This window comes from Amblyomma maculatum, chromosome 2 (assembly GCF_055883805.1).
Source record: "Amblyomma maculatum isolate TAMU_Amacu chromosome 2, ASM5588380v1, whole genome shotgun sequence".
In the NCBI taxonomy this organism is placed as follows: Eukaryota; Metazoa; Arthropoda; class Arachnida; order Ixodida; family Ixodidae; genus Amblyomma; species Amblyomma maculatum.
The window spans coordinates 217,821,959-217,849,110 of record NC_139345.1 but is presented as its reverse complement, the minus strand read 5'-3'; the positions used below and the strand labels follow the sequence as shown (position 1 = coordinate 217,849,110).

The 27,152-nt window shown below is 48.3% G+C and overlaps 1 protein-coding gene across 1 annotated transcript in view; it reads right to left on the bottom strand.

Moving 5' to 3' along the window:
- Positions 1 to 27,152, bottom strand: part of LOC146201301 (alkaline phosphatase-like) — a 200,498-nt gene that overhangs the window by 95,537 nt on the left and 77,809 nt on the right. Inside the window, exon 3 of the mRNA XM_084595755.1 lies at positions 13,330 to 13,563. Within this exon, the coding sequence (XP_084451881.1) occupies positions 13,330 to 13,563 (234 nt within the window). The remainder of the gene's footprint in view (positions 1 to 13,329; positions 13,564 to 27,152) is intronic.

The following is a 27,152-nucleotide window of genomic DNA, read 5'->3' as shown; positions in this document are numbered from 1 at the left end:
GTCACCGCGGCGGCCAGCACACCTTGTCATGCCTGTTAGCTTGCCCTTCGCGCGCAACTTTGTGAAGCGCAGTCGCCGCCGTACTGAGCTAAACTGCCTGAAATTCTGCACAGTTTGACAAGAAAGTCAAGAATGCAACATTTCTCACCTCACCGTCGCCCTGTTAAACGTGCCACTCAGGAAAACTAGTCGTTCGGCAAACCGCGTCAGGCTTGGCCGCACCGCCCGGCTACGCCATGTTGGCGCAACGGCGTGCCTTGGTGCTTCGCATGCCACTTTGATCAGCCACGGCCGGTCTCGAGGGAGAGCGCGCGAGAGAAGAGAAGCGCGCTCTCCCTCGAGACCGGCCGTGGTTCAGCGTGCTGAGATAAACTGTTCGAAATGCAGCTCAGTTTCGCAGGAACACAACATATTAAACCTCGCCGCGGTTGAAAACTGCCGGAGCGTCACGAACTGCGCCTGAACTTCTCTATGCTTGAACAGCCGGCGCGCCTGCTCACGAGCTGCGAAACTTAATTGGCACCGGCAGGCGTGGTCATGTTAAACTACTTCAAATGCAGCGTAGTTCAGCAAAAAACGTTGCTCACCTTTACGTTGTTCAGAACCGCAGTCGTTCCACGTAGCAGCCCACGAGAGATAAAACATGCGATCTGTGCCGCACAGACGCGGCGAGGCACGAGCAGACAACTGCTGGCGCCCTTCGACAGCTTTTTGTCGTCTGCTCTGACGGGCTACCGCTGCAGCGAGTGCCGTCGCGCGCGCGTCTGCGCATGTCCGCGCTGGTGCCGCCATCCATCAATCGGCGGCAGCGCAACAAGTCGCGCGTCATTTCCTGGGGCCACTTTTCGCCGAGTGTCCGCTCTTTACCAATCTCTTTCTCCCTGAGCAAGCCGCGGGGCAGCCGGCGAGCGTCATGGGCCGGCAGGGTGTGCACGGACGACTGAAAGAAGATCGCCGACGCGAAGATGGAAGCAGTGCCTGCCGGAACAGCCTAGCGTATTCGTGTGAGTTGCTGTCCCGCGAGGAGCAATGTTTCTTGTGTCGCCGTTAGCGCCTTGGCTCTATTGCTAATTTTATTCGCTCCGCTGTGTGTTTTGTTTCGCCGCGGTAAGGCCTTGACATTCTTCCCGCTTTCCGTTGGTGTCAGTCGTCGCGCGCATGAACAGCCTGTTCTCAGCGCAGTAGTGCCTTATGTTTGTTTGTTTTGCTTTTTTTTGTTTTTCTGGAATAAACCGGTGGTTTTAAGAGACTGGATTTGTTACTCGTCGGGCGAGACCATGGCTCGCGAACCCGTTTTTTAGAAGGCGATGCCTTCATCTGGCGCCCAACTTGATTTTCGCTCGAGCTTTGGTTTGCCCCGCTAGTGTCGCAACTTTAGTGAGAACATTCCATGTTTTCATGCGTAGCTATGGCGGATGATCCCAACTTACCTGGCGCAAGCGCCCAGTTGAAAGGTGAATTTTCACCTCCGACCCATGCGGGTTCTATGCATGAGCAATTAGGAACCGCAAAAGCGAGCCGTCCGATTTTCAAAGCGGAATCATTGGCCTACTGTCCCAGCTAATTGCATCAAAGGCACAGTTCAGAGAAATGATGGGAAGCGAGCCAGTTTCGTTAACGCCCACTCCCTTGTATCGCGATAACCATCTGCAGCTGAATTTTCCCATGCCGAGGTTTGAGGAATATGCCGACAAGAAATCTGCTTGCGATTTTCTTCATGAACTCGATGACTATCAGATGGCAATGGCAATTTCGGACACTGCTCTGGTCACACCAGTGATTCCGGTAGCTTTAGTAGGTTCCGCAGCAGCCTGGAGGCGTAGACAGTGGCCATTCATAACAAAACAGGACTTTGTACTGCGTTTTCGAGAAGAGTTTTTGCCACCTGACTACGTCCTCCGCATCTAGGATGAGCTTTGTGCCAGGACGCAAGGCGAAAACGAGGGTTTGCTCCAGTTTCTGCGCAGTTTACAAGAGTTGCATGAACGAGCAGATCCTGGAGCTCCGGAACCTGAGAAGGTGGCCCATGCCATACATCAGTGCCATCCAAGGTACCAGCAATACCTCCGGCGCCGCAAGTTCCTGGACTTCGACGACATGGCCAGAAAAGCGGCCCGCACCGAGGCATCTTTCCTGGCGGAGCTCAGCTACAAGCCACCTCCACCAGCGGAGACCTGCCTCGAGCCATCCTGTGCGTGGCTCGGATCATCCGTAGCACACAGCAGGGCGACACCCAGCTGCCGTACTGGGGCATGCGACTTCCACAAGGTCGCAGACTCTGGTGCAGCGCCTCCGGTGGCAAGCCGACTGCACGGCACCTCAGTCCAGACCACGTCCCCTCCTGCTGACCGAGTTGTGGGTGCCAGTCGTCGTCCACCTCCTCCTACTGACGAAGTTGTGGGTGCAAGTGGTCGTCGGCCCCCTCCTGCTGACGGAGTTGTGGGTGCAAGTCGTCGACCGCCCCCTCGTGCTGGCGGAGTTGTGGGTGCAAGTCGTCGTCCGCCCCCTCCTACTGACGGAGTTGTGGGTGCAAGTCGTCGTCCGCCCCCTCGTGCTGATGGAGTTGTGGGTGCAATTCGTCGTCCACCCCCTCCTGCTGACAGAGTTGTGGGTGCAAGTCGTCGTCCGCCCCCTCGTGCTGACGGAGTTGTGAGTGCAAGTCGTCGTCCGCCCCCTCCTGCTGACGGAGTTGTTGGCGCAAGTCGTCGTCCTCCCCCTCCTGCTGATGGAGTTGTGGGTGCAAGTCGTCGACCGCCCTTTCCTGCAGACGGAGTTGTGGGTGCAAGTCGTCGTCCGCCCCCTCCTGCTGACAGAGTTGTGGGCGCAAGTCGTCGTCCGCTCCCTCCTGCTGACGGAGTTGTGGGTGCAAGTCGTCGTACGCCCCCTCCTGCAGACGGAGTTGTGGGTGCAAGTCATTGTCCGCCCCTTCTTGTGACGGAGTTGTGAGTGCAAGTCATCATCCGCCCCCTCCCTTTGACGGAGTTGCGGGTGCAAGTCATCATCCGCCCCCTCCCTATCACGGAGTTGCGGGTGCAAGTCATCGTCCGCCCCCTCCCTTTGATGGAGTTGCGGGTGCAAGTCATCGTCCGCCCCCTCCCTTTCACGGAGTTGCGGGTGCAAGTCATCGTCCGCCCCCTCCCTTTGCTGGAGTTGTGGGTGCAAGTCATCATCCGCCCCCTCCCTTTGACGGAGTTGTGGGTGCAAGTTGTCATCCGCCCCCTCCCTTTGACGGAGTTGTGGGTGCAAGTCATCATCCGCCCCTCCCTTTGACGGAGTTGTGGGTGCAAGTCATCATCCGCCCCCTCCCTTTGACGGAGTTGCGGGTGCAAGTCATCATCCGCCCCCTCCCTGTGATGGAGTTGTAATGCAAGTCATCATCCACCCCCTCCCTTTGACAGAGTTGTGGGTGCAAGTCATCATCCGCCCCCTCCCTTTCACGGAGTTGCGGGTGCAAGTCATCTTCCGCCCCCTCCCTTTCACGGAGTTGCGGGTGCAAGTCATCTTCCGCCCCCTCCCTTTCACGGAGTTGCGGGTGCAAGTAATCGTCCGCCCCCTCCCTTTGACGGAGTTCGGGGTGTAGCACGGAGCCTGGTGTTTTAGTTGTCTCATCACCCGGCGGCCAGGGTACGGGGCTGCTGCAGACGTCAGCCTAAGCGACGTAAGAGACGTGGAAGAAGCCGTCTCCTCTGGCCCAGACAGCCTCAGCACAAGAGGTGGTTGGCGGCCCCTTGGAGCGTGGAATACGGCCCCAGGAGATCAAGGACCAAACGGTAAGAGATTTGTCGTCCACTTTCCGCCTCCAGGATGCCCGCCCTGATAATGCACCATTGGTGGCTGTCAAAATAGCGGGGATGGCAGTGCCCGCTCTACTGGACGCAGGTTCCACTGTTTCTGTTTTTGGTGATGAGGTCAAGCGAGCATGCGATGCAAGACATTTGCAGTTACGAGACGTGACCACAAAGCTTCGGATGGCATCGCCACAGATAGCGTCGGCAACCTCTGCAGCACGTCTGACTGTTACCGTGAATGGTCGCAAAATAAGGCAGCGCTTTCTGCATCTTCGCGGACTCTCTTGTCCGGTAATTTTGGCCCGTAACTTCATCCCGAAGGCAGGAATCATTGTCGACCTAAATTCAGGCAGCTATCAATACGGCATTACTGCTGAACCGCTCAAGTTCATTACAAACATAACAGAGCGTCACTCAAATCTGGTCGCAGACCCCCTTCCCCTCATCCGGGTTGACAGAAAGTGTTCTCACTGTCATGCAGTCTTTCACAGGGTAGCAAACGGGAAGATTCAGAATCCGGGCGACACTGGAACTCGTCGCTGCCATGTTCACGGAGGCTCCTGAAAAAGCTAACGTGCTGACGCACAGGATTGACACCGGCAGCTCCCGTGCAATCCGCTTCAACCCGAGGCCGTTAAGCGTCCACAAGCGAGAACTCCTGGATGCCGGTCTTGGTGAAATGGTGGCTACCGGTGCAGTAAGACCCTTATAGAGCCCTTGGGCTTTTCCCGTTGTTCTTGCGCCTAAAAAAGACTGCACAGCACGCTTATGTGTCGACTATCGGCGGCTGAACGCTGTAACAGTGAGAGATTCGCACCCCTTTCCGTCAGTCGACTCTGTCATGTATATGCTTGGATCAGCAAAGTTATTCACTACTCTGGACTGTAGCAGGGACTTTCTGCAGATACCGATTGAACAGAGTGACATCGAAAAAACTGCATTCACTTGCAATCGGGGATTATTCGAGTTTGTCCGACTGCCTTTCGGTTTATGCAATTCACCTGCTACCTTTCAGCACGTGATGGATATAGTGCTCGGAGACGCGAAATTCAACTAAGCAATGGCATACATGGACGACGTCGTGGGGTTTTTAGAAAGCCTAGAGGGGCATCTGATCCATTTAACCACTGTTCTGCAACGGATGCAGGCCGCAGGCATCACCATTAACCCCCGCAAAGTGCAGTTGGTTTCACGCAGAATCAACCTGCTTGGTTTCGTTGTTGAACAGGGCACAGTCCGGCCTGACGAGGAGAAACTGCAGGCCATATCACAGCTGTCATCACCAACAAACGTCAAGAGCCTGCAGTGATTCTTGGGCATGGTGGGATTCTACCGCCACTTCATTCCAAATTGCGCGAACCTGGCAAGACCCCTTCATCAGCTTCTCCGGAAAGGTGCCCGTTGGTCCTGGACAGACACGGAGCAGGGATCGTTTCGGGCGCTGTCAACGGCTATCGCCGATACTGCTCGCCTGCGGCTCCCGGACCTGAACCGGCCATTTACAGTGCAGACTGATGCAACTGAGTATGGCATCGGTGCTGTTTTGCTTCAGGAGCACGAAGGAAAGCTTTGCCCCTTGGCATTTGCAAGTCACACTCTCTCATCACCGGAATGAAACTACACGGTAACAGAGAAAGAGTCTTGAGGTAAGAGCGCAGAACACAGGACGGGAGCACATGATTAGAGGACGACACAACGAGCGCTGTCAATTGGCAATTGTATTTGCGCTAAAAACGTTTGACATGTATTTGGATGGGGCTGAGTTTACGATTCAGACCGATCATCAGGCACTGTCTTGGTTGTCAAAGATGCAAAACCCAGCCGGCCGTCTAGCCCGCTGGGTGCTCGCTCTTCAGAAATATAATTACAGGCTGAAATACAAGAAAGGCACCTTCAACAAGGCAGCCGACGCCCTGTCCCGAGCTCCGTTACCTGCAGATGGCGAGCAAGCACCGCAAGTCCTGGTGATGGCAGAAGCCGCTGATGCCTGGGGCACGCTGGTTTCCCGTCAACAGCTGCTCGAAGCTCAGCTAAGTGATCCTCAGTGCATCCAAATACGAAAGGCCTGGACAGCGCCAACCCTGCAGGAAGCACAGCGCCTACTGGCAGCTATGACTGCTACCTGGAAACAGAGGATGGACTTCTCCTGAGATATATACCCGCTGCCGACACAGATGGTGGTGAGTCCCCATTTCGTGTTGTCGTTATAGTGCTCTAGAATATTGGGCAGTGTGACGACCGGCGCCGGAGAGCGGGCCGCTTTTGCGATGACAGGAACCGACTACCGCGAGAGGGCGTGACGTGCAATAGGGGTGCCACGTTCGCCGCTCGGCGCGTAGCAGCCGCGGGGATAGCGGCGGTACAGAGGAGGGGCGCGGTTCTCTTTGAAGCTATTTTGACACGCTACGCAAATGGTGCGATATTTAATAAAGGGGCTACTTATTACAAGTGCTTATCCCTGCCATTCCATTACGTTAATCTGGAGACGCCGTGCTCGCTTGGGCAGTCCTACGGAGCAGCGCGCGATGTTTGAATCGCTATTTCAAACTCTTTCAACATTTCTTCCTGCGGACAGCCATAAATCGTCCATATGAGCTTGTACTTAATGTTTTCGACGAAGCGTGATGTTTTGCATTCGTTCTTCCAGTAAGGGAACAAAGGCTACTGCCGAGGAGCGCTATTAACACGCGGAGAATCATCATCATCATCATCATCAGCCTGATTATACCCACTGCAGGGCGAAGGCCTCTCCCATAACACGCGGAGAATAACAGTATACAAACACCAGCTTACATTTTGCTGCTTGCGCTTATTAATACATAACAGCGTTTATCTTAAATCGTCAGTAATCTGTACTATATCTCTTTAATAGGTGTTCTTTATGTGCCCTATAATCACCGCTTATAGAAATTACAAATACAGTGTGCGAGCAAAACACATTTATTTATTACCGTTCTAATGTAAAGCACTGCGGTATTTAGCGGCAAAAATAAAAAAGAAATAAAATACCGCAGCCGTGGCCTAGTGGTTATAGCGCCCCTCTCGCTGCGGGAGGTGGTTAGTTCGAAACCCACCGCCGGACACCCACCGGTAAAAATGGGTACAAGCGTCCCCCGGCCTGGCGCTCGGCTTTTCCAGGGGTGTGCGTTTGGGAGAAGCTCCGTAAACCAAGCTACGCGCCCCTCCTCCGCAGTGGGCCCAAACCCAGTTTCGAACCTCGCACAGCCTGCAAAGGTGGTTCTGTTTGTCTTGCAAAGGTACTTCCTTTGACCCTTACCTGAAGTGCTCTCCTAGAGCCTCAGCTGCAGCAGCCCTAAAAAAAATTCAATTAAAAAAAACGTGACTCAAGCATTTATTCTCTGTTCGTGATTAACAAATACATATACCGCGGACATTAGTTTACGTGCCGCTGACCAAAGGGTGAACCAGCTGTTTAGATTTAAAAAATGTCAAGTACAGGCGCCCAAATCTTTAACTGGCGTGCGCGAGTGGCGACTTTTCTGTGCGTCAGCGCCCTATGACAGAGCGAAGTTGGAAACAGGATGAGGCTAAGCGCATGCTCACAAAGCACGCTCAGCTGGACGCGTCGTCTGCCAGGCTGTTCCGTTCAGCTGAGCGTGCTTTGTGAGCATGCGCCTAGCCTCATCCTGTTTCCAACTTCGCTCCGTCATAGGGCGCTGACGCACAGAAAAGTCGCCGCTCGCGCACGCCAGTTAAAGATTTGGGCTCCTGTACAGCTAGGACAATACTTCAGATAAAATATGAAAAATTAAACCTGTCACATACGTATACGAGGGAATACGTTCATAGTGGGCACTTGAGAGCGGACGCTTTACTGGCATCAAATGGTACAGAGCAAAAAAAGAAACACTTATAATTGCGCGTCATAATGGCAGATATGATGGAGTTCTTGGCACGCACCGCAAGAAAACGAAAAATGCGAAAACGGTGACGGTCACCAAATGCACATGCAATTAGTATAAGGCCGAATTCAGATGCGGACACTAATGCGTGTTTATTCTTCGAGTGTGTGGTATGAAATGTGAGTAATCGACTGGATAAACTCGCCAACTACTGCTTACCGGACTATAATCGGGCTACTTGCCGCGGGTACTCTTTGCAGAACTAATCAGGCTATAATTGTTAACAAGGTTGATAATTACACGTGGAATACTCCAAGGGAATTCAATTATTTTCCCTTTGAGAACTCTTGCTGTGGTTCGCTTACTTCGCAAAGAGCGAAGCCGCAAAACACATGAACTTTCATTATTTCAAGTGTGAGCTTTCTGGTGCTCTAATAGGTAACATTTTTGAACCTCCACATTTTAGATGAAGGTTGCAAAATCTCAAGTGCAAAGGCGTCCAAAAGGATCGTACACCCGAGCCACATTTTTGGGTAAATTGCGACTATCGCTTGGAGCCTATGGCGCAGTTTTTGTTCGTGGCGAAAAACCGTGCCGACCTCACAACCTCTATTTCGCTGAAGAATTATGTAGCGGAAGCGAATTAGGCGTACACTATAGCCTCTGCGTCCTCTATTTTCCATCGTTCCTTTTTTTTTTCAAAGCTATTCTTTTTTTTTTTCATTTTATGTGTGCACCAAAACAGGACTAGAGCGATCTTCTGGCGTCAATGACTTACATATTACCGGTTGCTTGAGCACGCAGAATAAAAACTACCTAGAATGAAAACATTTTCTGGAACAATTAGGTCATTGTCAAACTATAATGCATTGAGATTAAATGTCTTAAGTATAGCGCGCATCTCTGGGTACTTAAAGCTACCTGTTACAGCAATGTTCCAATTTATGGAAAGAAAATGAAATGGTTTGTTCTTATATTAGTGTACAGTTTTACGAAGCTGTTGACTTAAATTTCGACGCTTATATCTACGCGTTCGATTGCAGCCTTTTTGTGTGCTTTCTTCTTGATTCCCAGGCCTCCATTTGGTCCTTAAGCTCGATTGTTTCCCTTTTTTTATTGCCTGTCATATTTCTCCATTTTTCTTCGTCTTTAGCTGCCTGCTTTATTCTCCGTCGTGCGTTTGCTGCGCCGCACGACAATTCCAAACGTTTGTTCCCATTCGCGGTCGCTCTTTTCACGGCGCTGCGTGCCTCCGTTCTCCCTCCCTCGACACGTTTCTTTTCCTTTTTTCTGTGCATCCTTTACTTCCCACTTCTTCCACCTTTCCTGACCCACTGTGTTTAGTTATTTAGTAGCCGTTTACCTGGTGTAGTGCCGTTCGTTTTTCATGTCTCTACCTCTATGCGGGGTAGTCCATATTTAATTCATTAGAACTGAATGCCGACTTTTCTTGTGGCTTCAGGTAACTTACTATAGTCGGCATAGTCTGCGCGTGAAACAACGGAATATACCATTTTTGACTGTTTTGATAATGGGGTTACTGTGGCCAGCTTTAGTCAGCGCTCGAACGCACATGTTGCATGTTTGACTTCTTCATACATCCTGTCTCCACACTGCCCTCTTTTCAAAACGAGTGCATTTCTGGTCGTCAATTAGGTGCTTCAGGAATGCTAAAGCAAGCTGTACGGCGAGTGAAGCGTGGTGTGCGAGTCTGAATTTGTAGGCTCTCTCCAAGCTGTTTTCTTCGGAGCCCAGCTCCTGTACATGTTGCTTCCGCAAAGTGTTGCCGACGCCCAAAAGGGAAAATAAATTAGGTGATTGCTAACAGTACTGAGCCGCATTAACCGGCATATTTATAAAATCTTGTCGCGAACAGCTCGAGACGACGCACAAGCAAACAAGAACGTACAGTGCGCGCGGTATCCACCCTGCTGCACAGCGCGCATACGCAGGCGCCCGGACGGCTGACACGATGGATGGATGGATGGATGGAATATAGGAGCGTCCCCTTTGAAACGGGGTGGTAGCAGTAGCTATCATGCTCATTTTTCTCCCTATATCTTACTTATTGATTTAGAATGGTTAACTAAACCATCATTCTATTTATTAAATTTTGTTCCTACATTACTAACATTATGTCACTTCTCTGCTTTTAAGCCACCAATCTTCCAGTCGTTTTTTGATAGTTTCCACCGCCGGTTTATTCATCCGGCCACTGTTATCTCTAAACCCCAGAGCTTCAGGAACAGTGATTGCGCCTGCATCAACTTCCGGATGGATACCATTACATTCGAGTATAATATGGGCAATCGTTTCACTGGAGTTTCCACATACAGCACATGCGTCATCTCCATTGTTAAATTTCTTTTTGTAGCTGCGTGTTCTAAGGCACCCTGATCTAGCTTCAAAAAGTAGGGAACTGCCTCTTGAGTTATCAAAGAAGAAATCTTCCTTCCTGATCTGCATTTTCCACTTTCGGTATAATTCCACACTCTGTTTCTTTTCCATCGAATTTATCCAGTTTTTACCTTCTGTGTTTTTCACCTGTTGCTTAATGCTCTTTATTTCTCCGTCCTTGTTACTAGCATACTTACTAGTTAATTTCCTAGTTCTTTTCCTCCATTGTGAGTCAACGCTTTTTAAGTACAGGTATTTAAATACTTTAGCTGCCCATCTGTTACTGTCCAATTTCCTCAGGCGTTCCTCATATAATATTTTACTCTGAGCTTCCCGCAGTAACTAGTAAACGTAACTATGGATAGTTACACACCAGTTGCTGGTGGCGCCCTCTGCGCTGCGGCTCCTCCGTCATCGCAAAAGCGGCCCCCGCTCCCATGCATTTCGCGGCGTGGTCGACACACTGCCCAATCTTCTAGAGCACTATATTGTCGTACCTAACAGCCTCCGCAAGCTCTTTTTAGAGCATTTTCACGACACACGACTTGCAGGCCACAGCGATGGCAAGAAAACATATGAAAAGTTGGGTCGCATCGTGACTTGGCCCCGCATGAGAAAGGACGTCGTGGCATACGTCCGTACTTTTCTTACATGCCAGACAACGACGGCAAGGGGAGGTAAACCACCGGGCTTCTTGCAACCTGTGGAGAGCCGTTACCCGTGGGAAATTGTTGCCTGCGACGTAATGGGCCCTTATCCTAGATCTGTGAAAGGAAGTCGCTACTTGCTAGTGGTCACTGATCATTTTTCTAAATGGGTTGAATTATACCCGCTGCGTAAACTGGACTCAAAGGTAATCTGGGATAAACTCCTAGACGCATTCACTCGGTTCGGCTTCCCGGCGCAGCTAATCACTGATAATGCGACCTATTTTACGGGAAGGATATGTGATGACACCTGCACAGCTCTTGGGGTGCAGCACAAAAAGACTACGCCCTACCATCCTCAGGCCAACATCACAGAGAGGGTCAACAGAAACCTGAAAAACATGCTCGTGGCTTTCACGGAGCGTCACAAAGACTGGGATGTGCGAGTGCAGGAGATGGCTTTTGCCACAAGAACCACAGTTAACCGGTCGACAGGTTTTACGCCGGCGGCTATACTTCTTGGTCGTGAGCTTCGATTTCCCATTGAACATGCCCTTACCCGTGACTCTGAATTACAGGCGCTCAGTTATTCCAGGTTCACCCAGGATATCTCCAGTCGTCTCGCTGGAACTCTAAAGGAGGCCAGGGAGAACTTGGACATCGACCGCCTGGAACACTGCGGCCAGTACAACAAGGGCAGGCGTCCTTTGCAGTTCGGAGATGGGGATAAAGTGCTCCGCCGCTCGCACCCGCTAAGTGATGCCGCAAAAGGGTTTGCCGCCTCTCTCGCTCCTCGGTGGACTGGTCCTGTCTTAGTAATAAAGCGTCTTTCGCGGCTCGCTTACATGCTTCGTCATGTGCAGGGTGGCCGGGAGATCGGACCAGTCAACGTGGCCGACCTCAATGTACTACGAGCGGCCAGAAAGTACAAAAAGGCACTCGGTCTACTAGATGTGAGCCACCTGGACCATCGTCTGATGAATGTCACCATCCCAGCGGATGCCTTCAAGCGTGTAGCTCGTCAGCAGCAGCATTGTTGTTGTACTCTTCCCGGTGCCCTTCTTTTTGTCGTTCTTTGACGTCTCGGGAGGTGTGCCGTCTTGAGACGGTGGAGTGTGGGGCTTCGCACCCCATTAAGTGTTTTAAACCACGCGCTTTAAACCAAGTGCTTTCCGTTCGTGTTCAATTGTCGCGCGCATGAACAGCCTGTTCTCAGCGCAGTAGCGCCTTGTTTTTTTTTTTGTTTCGCTTTTATTGCGAAAGCAATACTGCTTGAATTTTTCTGCCGTCGGTGGAGGTCGTTCCTTCGCTTCGTGACGTCACGACCAGAGGAGAGCAGGGGCCCCAACTCGTCTCTTCGGCCGTAGTCGTTCCTTAGCTCGGCGCGGCGGCTACCAGTGACGGCCTCCTCGACCCGCCGCATGAGGGCGCTCGCTAGGAGAGGATAAACGGGGCGCCGCAGGCACGCTCCGCTTAGTCATGTCTGAAGAGTTGTACAAGGCGTCGCTGGAGCGACGTGCTGCACGCAAACGCTGGCGCCGTGCTGAGGAGACAGATGAAGAAAGGCAAGAGCAGTTGGCTAAGCAACGAGACTATGCCGCAGAATGGCGAGCCCATCGGCGTTCTACAAGTTCAGTGAACGAGAGTAGTTTCATGGACTCTCTGGATGCCGAAGAATCGTCTATGAGTAGTGCAGAGCGATATAATTACCACAGAAGAAAGCGCCGTGTAGAAGAGTGTGTTCATTGGAATAAGCAAACAGTAGAAACCATGTTGTCTCCAGAGTAAGTCATTAGTTGCGCAAAAGGCGAAGCCATGCCAAACTACCAGCAGAGCCAAGCGCAGTCAGGGAAGTATTGCTTTCGCAATAGCTCAGGCTTAACCAGAGCTAAGCCACAGCTAATTTGTTTTTGTTTATCCGCAATAAACCGGTGTTTTTATGAGCCTGGACTTGTCACTCGTCGGGCGAGACCATGGCTCGCGAACCCGTTTTTTTGAAGGCGAGACCTTCAAAACTTAGAAACTTCACTGCAAAAGAAAATGACTAAGCATATATTACCCGTCCTGCATTGTCTTCGCTTCACAGCGGTGGCATCTATATTTAGTGAAAAATGCGTATAGCAATACCACAATAACAAAACGCAAAAAAAAAACAATCTTATTTGCAAACAGATGCTCCACGTGCAACGCTGGCAGTTGCGCTTCTTTCTCTAAACAGCGGTCAGCTCGTGGTTGTATTGTTGTGATGCTACACTAGCAAACCAAACGTTAACGGAACCTGCAGTTTATACATCACAGGCAGCAAGAATAACTGAGCCACATGTAACTGCGAACTAAAATTGTTGGCAGCTGAATATAATCATCTCCAGATGTACTCAAACAGTTGTGTCGGCTCAGGCGACCATCGTGATACTCCTTTTGTTGTCAGATTGTGGAGAACGTTCAAGCGTCTTAGACCCAAATGTTTGGCGTTATACGACTTGACTTAGACGCACCTCACGTGAAAGCCAACTCGAGTGAGAGTTTCCTTTTGCAGCTCATCGTTAGCATTGGGCGCTTCACCCAAAGTGCAAGCCTCCTGTATTACCTCTCCGCCCTTTCGGCTCCGTTCTTCCGAATGGTCAACGCTCTCACCTTGAAGCGCGAGCCAGGGGTGGACTGCACCAGCTGCCGCGCAATGTCTTTGGCCGCGCAACCCTCGGGCACCGACGACTGCCACTTGCGGTAGCCGGCATGCGCGTATGCCGCCGCGGGCGTGGCGTCCGTCACTCGGGTGGTGGTCACAATGCCAGTCCACATGCCGGCGTCCTGCGCCCACTTCATGATGCCCGGAAGGTGCGTGGTTGGATCGCTGTGGCACTGCAGCCGCTGCGGGGAGAAAACACGTGACTACGGTGCATTCGGCAGAACCGGCGCCCCCTCATGTGAATGCTCATTTCGGGGAGCTCTTCGAAAGCATCATACGAACACTTGATAGTGGTACTTTTTCTCTGGATGTTAAAGAGCGGATAGCTGTTAGCACCTGTTATCCTTTTACGTCCGCTGTACAACCCCCTATCGATGCCTTGCGCAGCTACCACTCTATGCGGAAATATTTTCAGCAATGTAGGTTTTTCGGTGAATCCCTAATATCCTACAGGGAAAACTATCCCTAAAATTGAAATCTTCAAGTCTGCATCATCAGTAAGCTTAAAGTCTTTGATTGAGCGGACAGATTACGATCACTTTTACATTTCTTGATATATCGCACAACTATACGTGTTATGCATGAAGGCAGATGGTGGTTATGTTAACTGCATGGTTAATTGCCTTGACAGCTTTGGCCCAATCAACAAATATTCCTCAAAGCTAGCCCACGTTTTCCTTGATAATTTGAACATTTAATGTTCAGTATCTTTCAATAAAGAAGTAGCCTGATTTGGAATCATTCTGATTGCTTTTTGAAAAGTAAGGTAATTTCTAAGAAGTCTTTCTTCACGGGAATACCCTAAGGCCGTCTTTTCAACAAAACCAACAGTATTTTCACAAGATTTCTATATGTACGTGCAGCAAGGAATGCATATTTTGCAAATATTTTTCTAATCAGAAATCCGTTACGCTGTGCTATCATCAAAACTCAACTAATTGCACTATTGCATTCTAGCACTGGAGAAACTATACCCGCCACGTTTGCAGACGAAGGGAAACGGCTAAATAGCGAGCCACTAGGTGATGCCTTAAATATACTCTTTTTGTAGAACAAGCCAAGCACTGCGATAATTTTTGAGAAACAATAGATGCACAACACTTTCTCAGCCTATAATAAGTCATTCGCTGCATTGCTTTACCAGATAACTGGGCAGAAGAGATTCTTGTCATGAAGGCCATAAAAATGATAAATCCCAGGACTGTGTGGTATGTAAATGTTTTCGTGAGGTACGTCCTAGCCATAACTTGGCCCGGTATTGCTTTTACATCAAAGTTAATTTTGTCTATCGACACATTTTGGCAGCAAAGACAGAAAGCATGCTCAATCCCCGTTTTGCATTTGGAGACCTGACCGTTTTTGAAGAACGCTCGCCAAATCTCGATACTACTTGGAGTTTCCAAAGGCAGAGAAATGATATTACGCAACAATATTTTATCGCTCCTATCCCGTCATAATCTTCTACTCGGTTACCAGCATGGATTTCATTTCAGGAAGCACTGATAAAGTGAAACAGACGTTTCTAACACAAACAAAATGCCTTAGAAATAAACGACAATAAATTGTCCTTGTAATCAGTTCACGCCCCGCCGGGGTGGCGCAGCGGTTACGGCGCTCGACTACTGTGCCCAAGGAAGTGGGATCGAATCCCGGCCTCGGCGGCTGCTTTTCAATGGAGGCGAAACGGAGTGACGTCCGTGTGCTGTACGGTGTCAGTACACGTAAAAGAACCCCAGGTGGTCGAATGTTCCAGAGTCCTCCACTACGGCGTCTCTCATGGCCTGAGTCGCTTTGAAAGTACGTTAAACCCCACAAAACCAAACCAGTTCATACCGAAGTGCCACAGGAAAGTAGAGTATTCTCAGAGCCCTATTGTTCCTTATTCATATTTTTGATACAGTACGTTGTACAAAAGACGTAAAGTGTAATTCCTAATTCGCGGTGGCTGATGTAAAAAAATGCGGCAGTATCGCACTTCAAGAGTTGGCCGATTGGATTGAAGTAAGCAACTTAAAAATAAGCATCAGCAAACAAAAGCAAAGTTATTCATATCAAAAAACAGGAATTGCCAGATGCCGAGCGAATGCCTAAAACCAGATAATGTTGCCGCAGCTTATTCGAATATTCATTACTTCTTTTTCAAGAGCCGCCGGCATGCCACCTTATCACTCTAATTCTGGCATGATGATCAATTTTGTATTTTTAGTTTGTTCATATTCGTTGTCACGAGATGCAGCTTTATCAGTTTCATTGTCGCGAAAGATGGGTGAGATATATCTCGGAGTTTCGGGCCACTCACGTTTGTTTCTGCAACATTCCAGGTTTTGCTAGTCACCGTTTGTAGCTTTATCTAGATGTTTCCTGGCTGCATTTAAATTGAGCGCTGATGAGTGGAACAGGCATTCTTAGTTCGACGACTGATGAGCACGTTTGCTGTTATCGCCGCGGCCGCCGATTCGCTTAGTTCTTTTGCGGACGCAAGTCAGCCCAATAAAGAGTTTTATTCAAGTAAACACAAATGTCTTCGTTTCTGGCTACACGGCTTGTCACCACTACGTGAAAATATTGACATTATTAGTGCTTCGTAAGCTCAAGGCGCGAGAACAGACACGTACACAAGAAAGGTAACGGGGCGCAACTGCTTTATTGAAGGAAAAACACGCACATATACATAGTCGTCGTACACACAAGGAACATCATCGTGATTAAAGGTTGATATTACTGAGCGAATCAGGGACCACAAAAGAAACGTTGAAGAAAGTAAAGAAGGACCAAATTTGCCGAAACATATAAGGTCTTGCCTGTCACGCTTTTGTGAGCCACGGTTTTCTGGTGCGCGGATTCTCTCAAGGAGTAAAGACACAAAAGCTAGGGAGCTAATTAGTCTTGTTATCGGCAAGAACGCAAGCATGTGTGTCGGTGGTACGTCGATATCTCTGTGCATGGCCGAAAATAACTACTTCACCCACGCGGTATCATATCAACCTTGAATCACAATGGCGTTCCTTTTGTGTACGACGACTATATAACAGAGTGTTTTTCCTTCAATAAAGCATCTGTGAGTGGCGCTCCGTTCCTTTGCAATTCTGTGTCCGTGTGTGTTTTTGCGCCTAGAACTTAGGATAAACTATCAGCAACTAGCTCAACAAAACGCTCTTTCAAATTATCAGCTCTGTCCAAGTATTTGGAATAGTGTTTTCGTGGAACCTTAGAAGGAAAGATCACATGCAGTATTCATAATCCAAAGCTGCATCGATTAAAGCCGCAAATTAAAGCTTCCTGCAATCAGCGCTGTGGCATGAGTGAAGGACTGATTGACTGACTGGCGGCGATTACATCGGGGAGCGATAGTACGTCAGCACTGCGCATCACCTGCACCTGATGGCCTGTTACTGGCTACAAAAGAAGCTGTGTTTGCTGTCTACCCCCCCCCCCCCCCCCCCCCTTGGCAGCAGAGGCGAAAACAGGTTCCATCAGTTATTGCGCTCTTTGCCGCAGCCTTTGTGAAAAGTGTAGAGCCCAGGGGGTCTGAGCCATGTAGTTGCGCTCATTTAGCATTTGTGGAGTTCCTTCCAATTGAAGAGGGTAGGACAAAACATCCTCTTACCATCATGAGATTGCATTACAAGCCGTACGAAGTGCCTCAGAAGCAGACCCCCTGGGCTCTACACTTTTGACAAAGACTGTACGTGTAACTTTCAGAAGCTCTTCCTCTTACTGTTGTCGCTGCTGTCAAGTACAATCTCTACTGCTGTAACATCATTGTGCTATTAGCCTAATAGAGCACCCACTGGACATAACACGTCATGAAAAAGGCTCTGCATAAAAATGAAGGAGGAACTAAGGGAGGAACTAAAATAGGAGCTGACAACTTTTAAATAAACGTTTGAAAGAGTCTTGTCAAACAAAATTCGTGAGTTGAAGTTCGAACAGCGAAACATAACTTAAAGCTTGGAATATGCTCAAAGTCTTGAAAGAAAAGCTTAATGCAGAGGCCACCAAGAATCTAGCACTGGAATCGAGAAACAATGCACTGCAGGAAAAGTGCCAAAGTCTGGGAAACAAAAATAGGGGCCTTGAAGGCCGCATCACACAAGCGGAACAATATTCCTGGAATAAAAACTTTGAGCTCAGTGCAGTCATTGTAGAAGAAAACTGTTGACATTGCCAAGCAGATCGGCAGTGCCTTGAACCTATCGTTGAGCATGACATTGCCGACTCGCGGCGGTAGTGAGAAACACGTTGTTGTGCAGTGCAAGTCTAGAGCAAAGCGAGATGCTGTTTTGATAAAGGGAAAGTGACTGGATAAATCTGATTCCACCTATGTTAACGAACATCTTTGCCTGAAAAAATCTATCGGCGCAGCAGTCGGTAGGAAACGCAAGCAAGGCTGGAAATCAGTTTGCACACTGCCAGATTTTCGCAAGAATGGCAGATGATGCGCCGATTATCAAAATCGAGCATGAAATATATTTAGATAAGATTCTACAACTTGCACCGCCGGTCTTAGTGCTGGTCTGAAGATGGAATACTGTAATTTTTTGTCGGCAGCTGACGTTAAATGAGCCTCCCAATCTGACATGCCTGTTTTACACCTTAATGCTCAACCCATACGCGACAAGTGTGAGAAGATCGATGAATCATTGCGTCGATTCTGCTTCAAATCCTAATGATTTCTGAAAATATGTGTAATCACACATCAGACGTCCCTCCAATTGAATTTTACCAACACTTCTCATTCGCCCCTGCAGACGATGCTTGGCAATTTACATTGCGAACAAATGACAAACATTCTCCGCAATTAACAGTTAGTTTTCAAGTGCTAATCATAAAAATCGACAAGGAAATCATTCGTTCCGTGTACCAACCTCCAGGTGGCAATGTCGAATATTTGTTACACGTTTTTTGAGAGCCTAATGGATGTTTCTGAGAAAAATTTTGTTTTCATTTGTGGTGGTCATTTTAATATTGGCATCATGCAGGAAATTAACAATTTTGATTTTGATGCTAGGCTGCTTTCAGCCGGTTACAAAAATGTTAGTACCACTTCAACACGTGTTACTCCTTTCACCTCGAAGAATACGTCACGGGCTAGTTGGTTTATCTCAGTGAAGAACAGCAGAAGCTACACAGTGACACGAAAGGTAGACGAGACAAACACAGTGCTGACCTACAACTGAAGGTTTATCTTCAGACACGCTTGATCTTATCACTAATCTAAATACAGGTATCCTCAGTGCGGGTCAAATCGCATCCGACATAAGCAATCACTGTCCCGTGTTCATGATTTTCCAGGCCCAGCAAAAACACTTGACCCAGGAATTTACCGGCCTATTTCCGAAAGTGCTTTAGAATCATTCAAGCACGAAATCACTTCGCATGACTGAAAATCTATATAGAAACTCAATGATGATAACTCAGCCTACTCGGCATTCCTCGAAGCTTTTCTTGTTGTCTACAATAAACATTTCCCTTTAAGACAGCAAGACGATCTCAGAAAACTGAGGGTGACGTCAGAACATGCCAAGCGTATTAAGGAAAACAACAGCCTTTATAACGCTTTTCTTCGTTCACGATACGAGGAAAAGCTCAAGGAATTTAAGACTGTGCGTAATAGACTAAATGCTACACTAAAATAGGCAAAATGTTTGTATTACAAAAATCTCTTCGCTGCAACTATAGCTAACAACCCACCGGCCGTATGGAACACTGTCAATTATATTCTTGGCCGAAGAAGGAAGACCGCACAACGAAAAACAATAATTAATGATGGCGGAGAGCTGTGTGGTATGTAATTTGCAGATCACTTCAACCTGCACTTTGCTAAGTTTTGACCTAGCAAGTAAGATTAGGTCCCCCCAATCATGAACACCCTGAGTCTCCAGCCGAGTTTGTTTCTTGAACCTACTGACACCGATGAGATCTACCACACTTTTTTTAACATGAAAAATACTAAAGCACTAGATCCTCATAACATAAAGCTGAGACCAGTGGAATTTGTAATATAATTCATTGCACCTGTTGTATCCCACATTTTTAAGTCTGCTCTTGAATCGGTCATTTTTCTATAGAAAAATGCATTTATAAATGCTATGAAAAAAGCTAGAATTACTGGTGTGTGCCCAACGGAGGTGATGCAAATGACGCGAATAATTATCGGCCAATATCTATCCTCTCAGTTTTCGTCAAAAGGACTGGGAAAGGTTATTTTTCATAGGTTTAACAGATTCCCTAAGAAAAATAATGTAATAACTGACTGCCAGTATGGCTTTAGGAAGGGACGATCGACGGAAATAGCCCTACGCTCGCTAAAAGAACAGATAGTTCAATATATTGTGGGCCTTCCACGGATCTTCTTTCATTTGTACATACCATAATCTTCTTCTGTCTTTGGACATACCATCGTCATCGTCCCGCTGCGCCGGCTCCAGCACGCGCCTGGGTTCACCATCAGATTAAACGCTGACATGGCGTACCTTGCCTTGCCGTCACGACTTTGCCGTCTCGACCTAGCCTTCTTTCACAATATACTGTACGTCTGTTCATCAATTTCAGCAACGCCTTTCACTCCATCAACCATTCTATTTTGACAGGTAAGCTATCGCAGTAAGGAATAAGGGGACAACCTCTCAATGTAATAACGTCATATCTGAAAGACAGAGTCTAATGCGTCCGTATAAATAGTATTGAGTCATCTTTATTGCCTCTACGTAGTGGGGTAATTGCAGGGTAGCATCCTCGGCCCACTATTATTTAACCTATATATAAATAACATAGTACATATTAGTCAGCTAAATGGGTTATGTATTCTGATGATACAAACCTCCTTTTTACCGGTAAAGATCCAAATAACTTGGTTATTCAGTGCAACCGAACTCTTGAAGAACTTGCATGGTGGTCCCAGTCTAATGAGATTGTAATTAATCCTACAAAGCCGAAATAACTACTGTTTAGGCTTCGAAATAAAACGTCACACTCCAATATTCAGTCAGCTTTATGAATGATCACAATAATAGATGAGCACAGGGTTCTGGGCATTACATTAAACTGTCACCTAAACTGGGATCATCACATTCACAATATGGCAAAATGCTCTCAGCGGTAACGGGAACTCTGTCCTTCTGCAGAATTGTTCTTCGACGACAAGTTAAACTGCAGTGGTATTATGCTCTACCTTTACCTCACATAAGCAACTGCAGTCTTGTATGGAACACAACAAACGAAATATTAATAAAATCAACGTGCTTCAGAAAAAGTATTGCGCTATGCTGCGAGCGTTGCCGGCATAGACACAACTACAAAACCTATTTCCGAAGAAGGACATTATTCGATTCACGCACAGTTATGAATATAAACTGATAAACCAGCTCTGTTTCTCTTATGCAGAATCTGTACATTATTGCAACTTGTTGCATCATTACAACAGCGGACAACGGATGTATACATTAGAAACCTTCCACACTCGCTAGTCCCCAATTTCCACACCCAATACCAATTTTAGTCATTAAAACAATCTATCATCTCTTCGCAACAAATAACCCTAAACAGGCTTATTATCTAAGAAAGAACTCAAAAGATTCTTTTGCAATCTATGATAAAATGATATGCTTCACCTTGATGTTCTCGAACGGTGTTCCTTGCCTAAGTAACACATCGAGTTGTAGGGTTTGGTCCTGACGTGCTTCTGAATTATACAAGTTTCAATTTTTTCTTTCTTTTATATGCATGTGCTTTTGCTACAAAATAGAGTTGTGCATATTTAATCAGTTTTGATGAGTGCGCCGCATTTATTATTGTTTGCATACACTGACAACCAGCGCCGACTCCTGTCGAACTTTGGTGCCTGGGCCGTCATCAAGTTGCTGCTGAGTGCAACGTTTAGCCCAGGGGCCATTCACAGTTGTCTTTTGTAACTGCACTGAAAAAAAAATGAATTCCATTGAATCGAATCCTCTTTTCGATCTACATGTCTTGTCCACGCCCATTTCCTCTTAATTTGGACTAGAATGTCAGTAACTTGAGTTATTTCTCTGACCCACTCTGCACGCCTCCTATCTCTCGATGTTACACCTACCATTTTCCGTTCCATAGCCCTTATCCTGAACTTAAGTCGAACCCTCTTGGTTAGCCTCCATGCTTCAGCCCCATGGGTCAGTACAAGCAGGATGCAACTTTTATACATTTTCCTCTTGAGTGATCTGGTAATCTGCTAGTCATAATGTGTCATTACCTTCTAAACGCCCTCCATCCCAATCTTCATCAAAGTCAATTATTAGCAAATACTAATCAACTATTTCTGAAGAAAAGGTTCACTACGCTAGGTGGAGCAGTCGTGGCTTTTCTGTTTGACCTTCAAGTAGCCTTGACAGATACTGCGCATTTTCGTTGTTATCAACCAATTTAAAATTGAAAGCAGAGCTGCTTTTGCGTGAAACTAAATTTGACCTTCAAGTGACCTTGATCTAATCAACAGTGGGTGTCCACGATTTCGTGGTGTCCGCCCAAAAGAATACCGCACCTTCCTTTCTGCGAAAACAAACTTATGGTTGGTTGGTTTGTGGGTTATAACGTCCCAAACCGACTCAGGCTATGAGAGACGCCGTAGTGAAGGACTCCGGAAATTTCGACCACCTGGGGTTCTTTAACGTGCACTGACATCGCACAGCACACGGGCGCCTTGCTGTTCGCCTCCATCGAAAAGCGGCCGCCGAGGCCGGGATTCGATCCCGCGTTCTTGTCGAAACGCAGCCTCCGATCCCGACCGCCGGCGGCTGCGTTTCGATGGAGGCGAAACAAGTGGCGTCCGTGCGCTGTCAGGGTACGTGAAAACAAGTGAGGCACGAATACCCATTCCAAGAAAAACTACGCAGCTGGCCCTCGTCACGCGAGCTCAAGATGTCGCCTCCGACTGGAGGCCACCCTGAACTCGCCAAGCCCGAAATAAATTCTTGCATATTAGGTCAATAAAAGTTCTTACCACCACCGAGCCCTCAGCGTAGCGCCGGTTTTCGCCATCAAGTGACTTTGACAGATGCCGCGCCTTTCCTTTCTTATAAACCAATTTACATTATAAGCGAAAGCTTCCCCTCGTCACCAAGCCAGGAGGCCAAAGAAATCCACGTCCTTGGCCTTTTCATACGCCATCAACTCATGGCTGGCACCACTTTGGACAAACTTCGCATGTTGGGAAACCAAGTGGGCCGTATGGTCCGCCGGGTCTGCAACAAGCGGGGTGGATTACGAAGCAAGGAGGCACTGCGGCTTGCCCATGCTTTTGTAATGAGCAGAATCCTCTACTCGATCCCCCACTTGAACCTGCGCAAACACGATAATGACCAATAAGAGGCCATCCACCGGAAAGTCATCAAGCGGACGCTCGACCTTCCATTCAGCACGTACAACCAGAGTTCTGGCCCTGGGCGTGGTGAACAACTTCCGGGAGCTTCGAGAAGCCCACTTACTAAAAAATACACGCGTCTTAGAGACCACGTCCGGTCGCCGCCTCTTGGCCCGACTACACATTAAACACGATTACCACCTTGAAGAAAGGGTGAGAGTGCCAGAACTCTGGAGATGCGCCCTCCGGGTCCGACCCCTTCCCCGCATCATGCCCAAAGAAGACCATAACGGTCGTCGCTGAGCGCGCGCGAAAGCGTTGGAGACACTATGGTCACCAGCAAAACGCGTATTAGTGGACGTTGCCGGCACTTACCACTGGGGGTGGTGTACGGCTGCAGTTAGATACAACACAAACACATTTAACGGGCTAACTTTCAAAGCCTACAGCACAACTCACGCAGAGGATATTGCTATCGCTCTGGCTCGCAGTATTCCCAAGTCGAAACTCATCACCGACTTGCAAGGGGCCTGTCGGAACTATAAGCTGGGGTGGGCTCCCCTGCTTGCTCAGCGTATTCTGCAATCTAGCTGCCGATACATAGACCCAACTCCGCATAATCTCATTTGGGCACCCGGTCACCAGCGACTCAATGGAAAGGAACCGGCTGATCAGGCCGCCTGCGCACTCATTCCACGGGCTATCTCCCTTTCCTTGGAAGCCTACTCCCTATCACACAATATGGCCCTTACATTCAAAGACATCATACATTATTACATGGAAGAGCACAGGTGCTACGCGGTCCCTTATAAGGGACTGGATCGCGCTGACGAGCGCATCCTCATCAAAACTTTCACCAGTCCTGTACTGTGCTCTGCGGTGCTTAAACATTTCAATACATCCTTTGACGGCTCGTGCCAGTACTGTAGGGAGGTGGCTGACACTTTCCACGTGGTTAGGGCGTCCCAATTAAACCCATCTATTCCTCCCAACCCAAATCCAACTAGAGAGGACTGGGAGGCTGCCCTACTCGGCTGTCAAGACCGGAAGGCTCAAAAGGCCTTGGTTCAACGCACGCGGGCGGCGTTGCTTGCCAATGGGGCCCGGAATAGGGGCTCCACCTAGTATTGTGAGGGAAGGAGGTAAATAAGGTTCTAACCTAATAACCTCTCTGTAATCATTTAATTGTTAATAAATGTTTTACCCAGCACCACCCTTTGCAGGTGCTCGTGTGAGACAGTAAATTTGCTCTTCAAGTGAGCTTGAAGAAAAAAGTGTGACAGATGGTGCTTTCCCATCCTGTGAACCAATTATATATAAAAAATTATGAAAAAAAATTGCGGCTTGAAAAGCGGGTGTTAAAGAGGCTATCGCAGCGGCGCTCACAGCTTTCACTGGGAGGAGGAGGGTGGCTTATCCTGGCCCTGATAGGGCTGGGACATGTAGGTCACCGCCGCTTGCGGCGGGGTCTAGCCTGCCACCGAATGTTTATCTGTTGTAGGCCGTCATTGCACCCGCCACCACTTCGGTGGTGGACAGCGGCTGTTGCGGCGCGCGTCTTTCTCTCGCTCTTCTTTTTCTTTCTTTTCTATTTTCTCTTCTGTCCGCACGAGGCAGCAGAGGTGGCTCAACTGCAGAGCCAGTAGCAGGCCCGTGCATTTTCTTTTCCTTCATCCTACAGCTACAACAACAACAACACAGCTTTCACTCTATCACTAGCCTCAAGTCATGCTTAAATCCCTCCAATTGTATCTTGCGTACAGAGGTCGGGCCTGAATCCGACCAGTTCAGCCGGCCACGCATCATTCTCTTCGGTGTATTTGGTTAGCCTTCTCTAAATGACTTTCTTAAGTAGTTTGTACATAACGATGTTGTCAGAGACTTCAGGAAAAAAAATACGAAAGCTATTCTACGCTTAGATCTTAAGAAAGCTTTTGACAACGTCAGCCACGATGCCATTCTCGACGGGCTCGCTGAGCTAAGAGTAGGCGAAAGAACCTACAACTACATTAGATCATTCCTGCGAGACAGGACGGCGATCATCAGCTTTCAGGGCTTATGTTCGGAGGAGTTCCCGCTGGGTAACAGAGGCACTCCGCAGGGGGCTGTGCTCTCACCTTTCCTTTTTAACATCGTAATGAGGAAGCTCCCCGCAAGCTTGGCCATCTCGATGACTTAAAACTAAGCATCTACGCGGACGATGTGACCGTCTCGATGTGCGAAGGAAACGACTAGTACATCACATCCAGGCTCCAAGAGGCAGCAGATATAATCAGCAAACATGTAGAGGACATAGGTCTATGCTGTTCGCCAGAAAAATCGGAGCTCTTGGTAATGACCAGCAGTAGTGAGAAGATAACTCCAGATATCTAAATTAAAGTCAACGGAAACGAAGTCCCGAAAGTCATCATCATCATCATCAGCCTGATTATACCCACTGCAGGGCGAAGGCCTCTCCCATATTTCTCCACTTAACCCGGTTCTGTGCTAGCTGCATCCACTTGACCCCTGCGAACTTCTTAATCTCATCTGCCCACCTAATTTTCTGCCGCCTCCAGCTACGCTTTCCTTCCCTTGGAATCCAGTTTGTTACCCTCAGCGACCATCGGTTATCCTCTCTTCGCATTACATGTCCTGCCCATGTCCCGAAAGTAGATGAAATTAGAATATTAGGTATGATTATCAACCGCATGGGTAGTAACAAAAGCCTGATTAAGAAATTAAAAGATCAGGCGGAGCTCGTAGTCAGAGTATTTAAGAAGACGTCCAACAGAAGGAGGGGTCTCACGGAGGCTAGTAGACTCAGACTCGTACAAGCTTTTGTCACGAGCAGCATATGCTACGCGACTCCATTCCTAAATATCAACAAGACCGAAGAACACAAATTAAACACCATAATTAAGAGATGGACGAAGTGCGCTCTAGGACTCGCCATAACTACTTCTAACGACATTCTCGAGAAAATGGGGTTGCGGAATGAGTGGAAAGAGCTAGCTGCTGCGGTCAGGCTGTCCCAGAGAGAGCGACTCGCAGGAACGGCGGCGGGTAGGCAAATCGTCGACTGGGTAAACCTACTAGCGCCCGGGGAAGGCGAAAGCGTCAGAGAAATCATAGATCGAGAAATCAGAAAGCATCTATACGTCTCGCCCATACGGAAGAACATGCACCCCGTACATGACGAGGGGAGGAGGAAAAGCAGAGCTAAGCACCTCGCTAACAAATTGGACAAACTCCCGCCGGGATCGGTCGCCTACACCAATGCAGCGATCGGGAAAGAAGGCGACGTAACCTCGGTCGCCCTATTAGAGACCGGGATCGCCATAGGAATCGAAGGAAACCGAGGTCTACCGCCGGTAGAGGCGGAGGAGATTGCAATAGCCATTGCCATTGCACGACCAGGCGTGAAACACGTCATCAGCGATAGCAAAGCGGCGGTTAGAAATTTCAGCAAGGGTAGAGTCAGCAATCGTGCTTCAAAACTTCTGAACGAGTCGTCTCTCGCCGTAAGCGTGACCATAATCTGGACCCCAGCACACGCCGGTCTCACCGGCAACGAGGCTGCCCACATGCTCGCCCGCTCCTCGCTACCTCGGGGTGCTGCAGACGCCTCCACAACATCTAAAACCAAATAATGTATTGGTACCTTTAGGGATATAACCGACAACGTGAAGAAAGACCGGAGGATATATCCGCCACCGGTTAGATCCCTGAGTAAAAAGGAAACGCACGACTGGAGCAGGATGCATATTGTGAGTACTTCCTCTGAGAAACATGCTGATCTCTCAATCCAGGCCTTCAACTTTGAAGACGTCCAACAGCCAGTTGCTGCCTACCTCACGGCACCCGACCTTGCTACTAAGGGATAATCTATATTTATTTATCTCGAACAACTAAAAAATACATAAAAAAGACAGGGAGCCCGGACCAGCAAAAAGCTTTGCCCAGCTTGAAGCCAGTTAAAATAAATAAAAGGGAGCAAAAGCTCAAGATAAAAAAACTTTAAAATTTTGAAATAAAAATATTCCTAATAACAATAAAAAGAAAAAAAAACGAGGTGTGAGTCGCAAGGTAATCCACGCTAGCCAAACTAAAAAGCCTCCAGAAGGTAGCATCCAGACCAGCAAACAAGACGATAAACAGGAAACAGAACCGGAAAAGGGAAGGGCAGCAGCAAGGCAACGGATATACAAAAAAAATGACAAGAAACATGCGGGGAGAAGACATCACCAGTAGCCTAGCGGAATTCAATACCGCCCCACATATTATTCTCTAAACTCGCTAAACTGGGTCAAACCAACTCAATACTTATTGTATTTGACGGTACCAAAGCCCCATACTGGATTATCTGCAGGGGCACCATGTACCGATGCTGCATTTTCAAAAAAGTAGAAGCATACACAATTTGCCGTACATGCGGCTATCGTGCTGACGTCT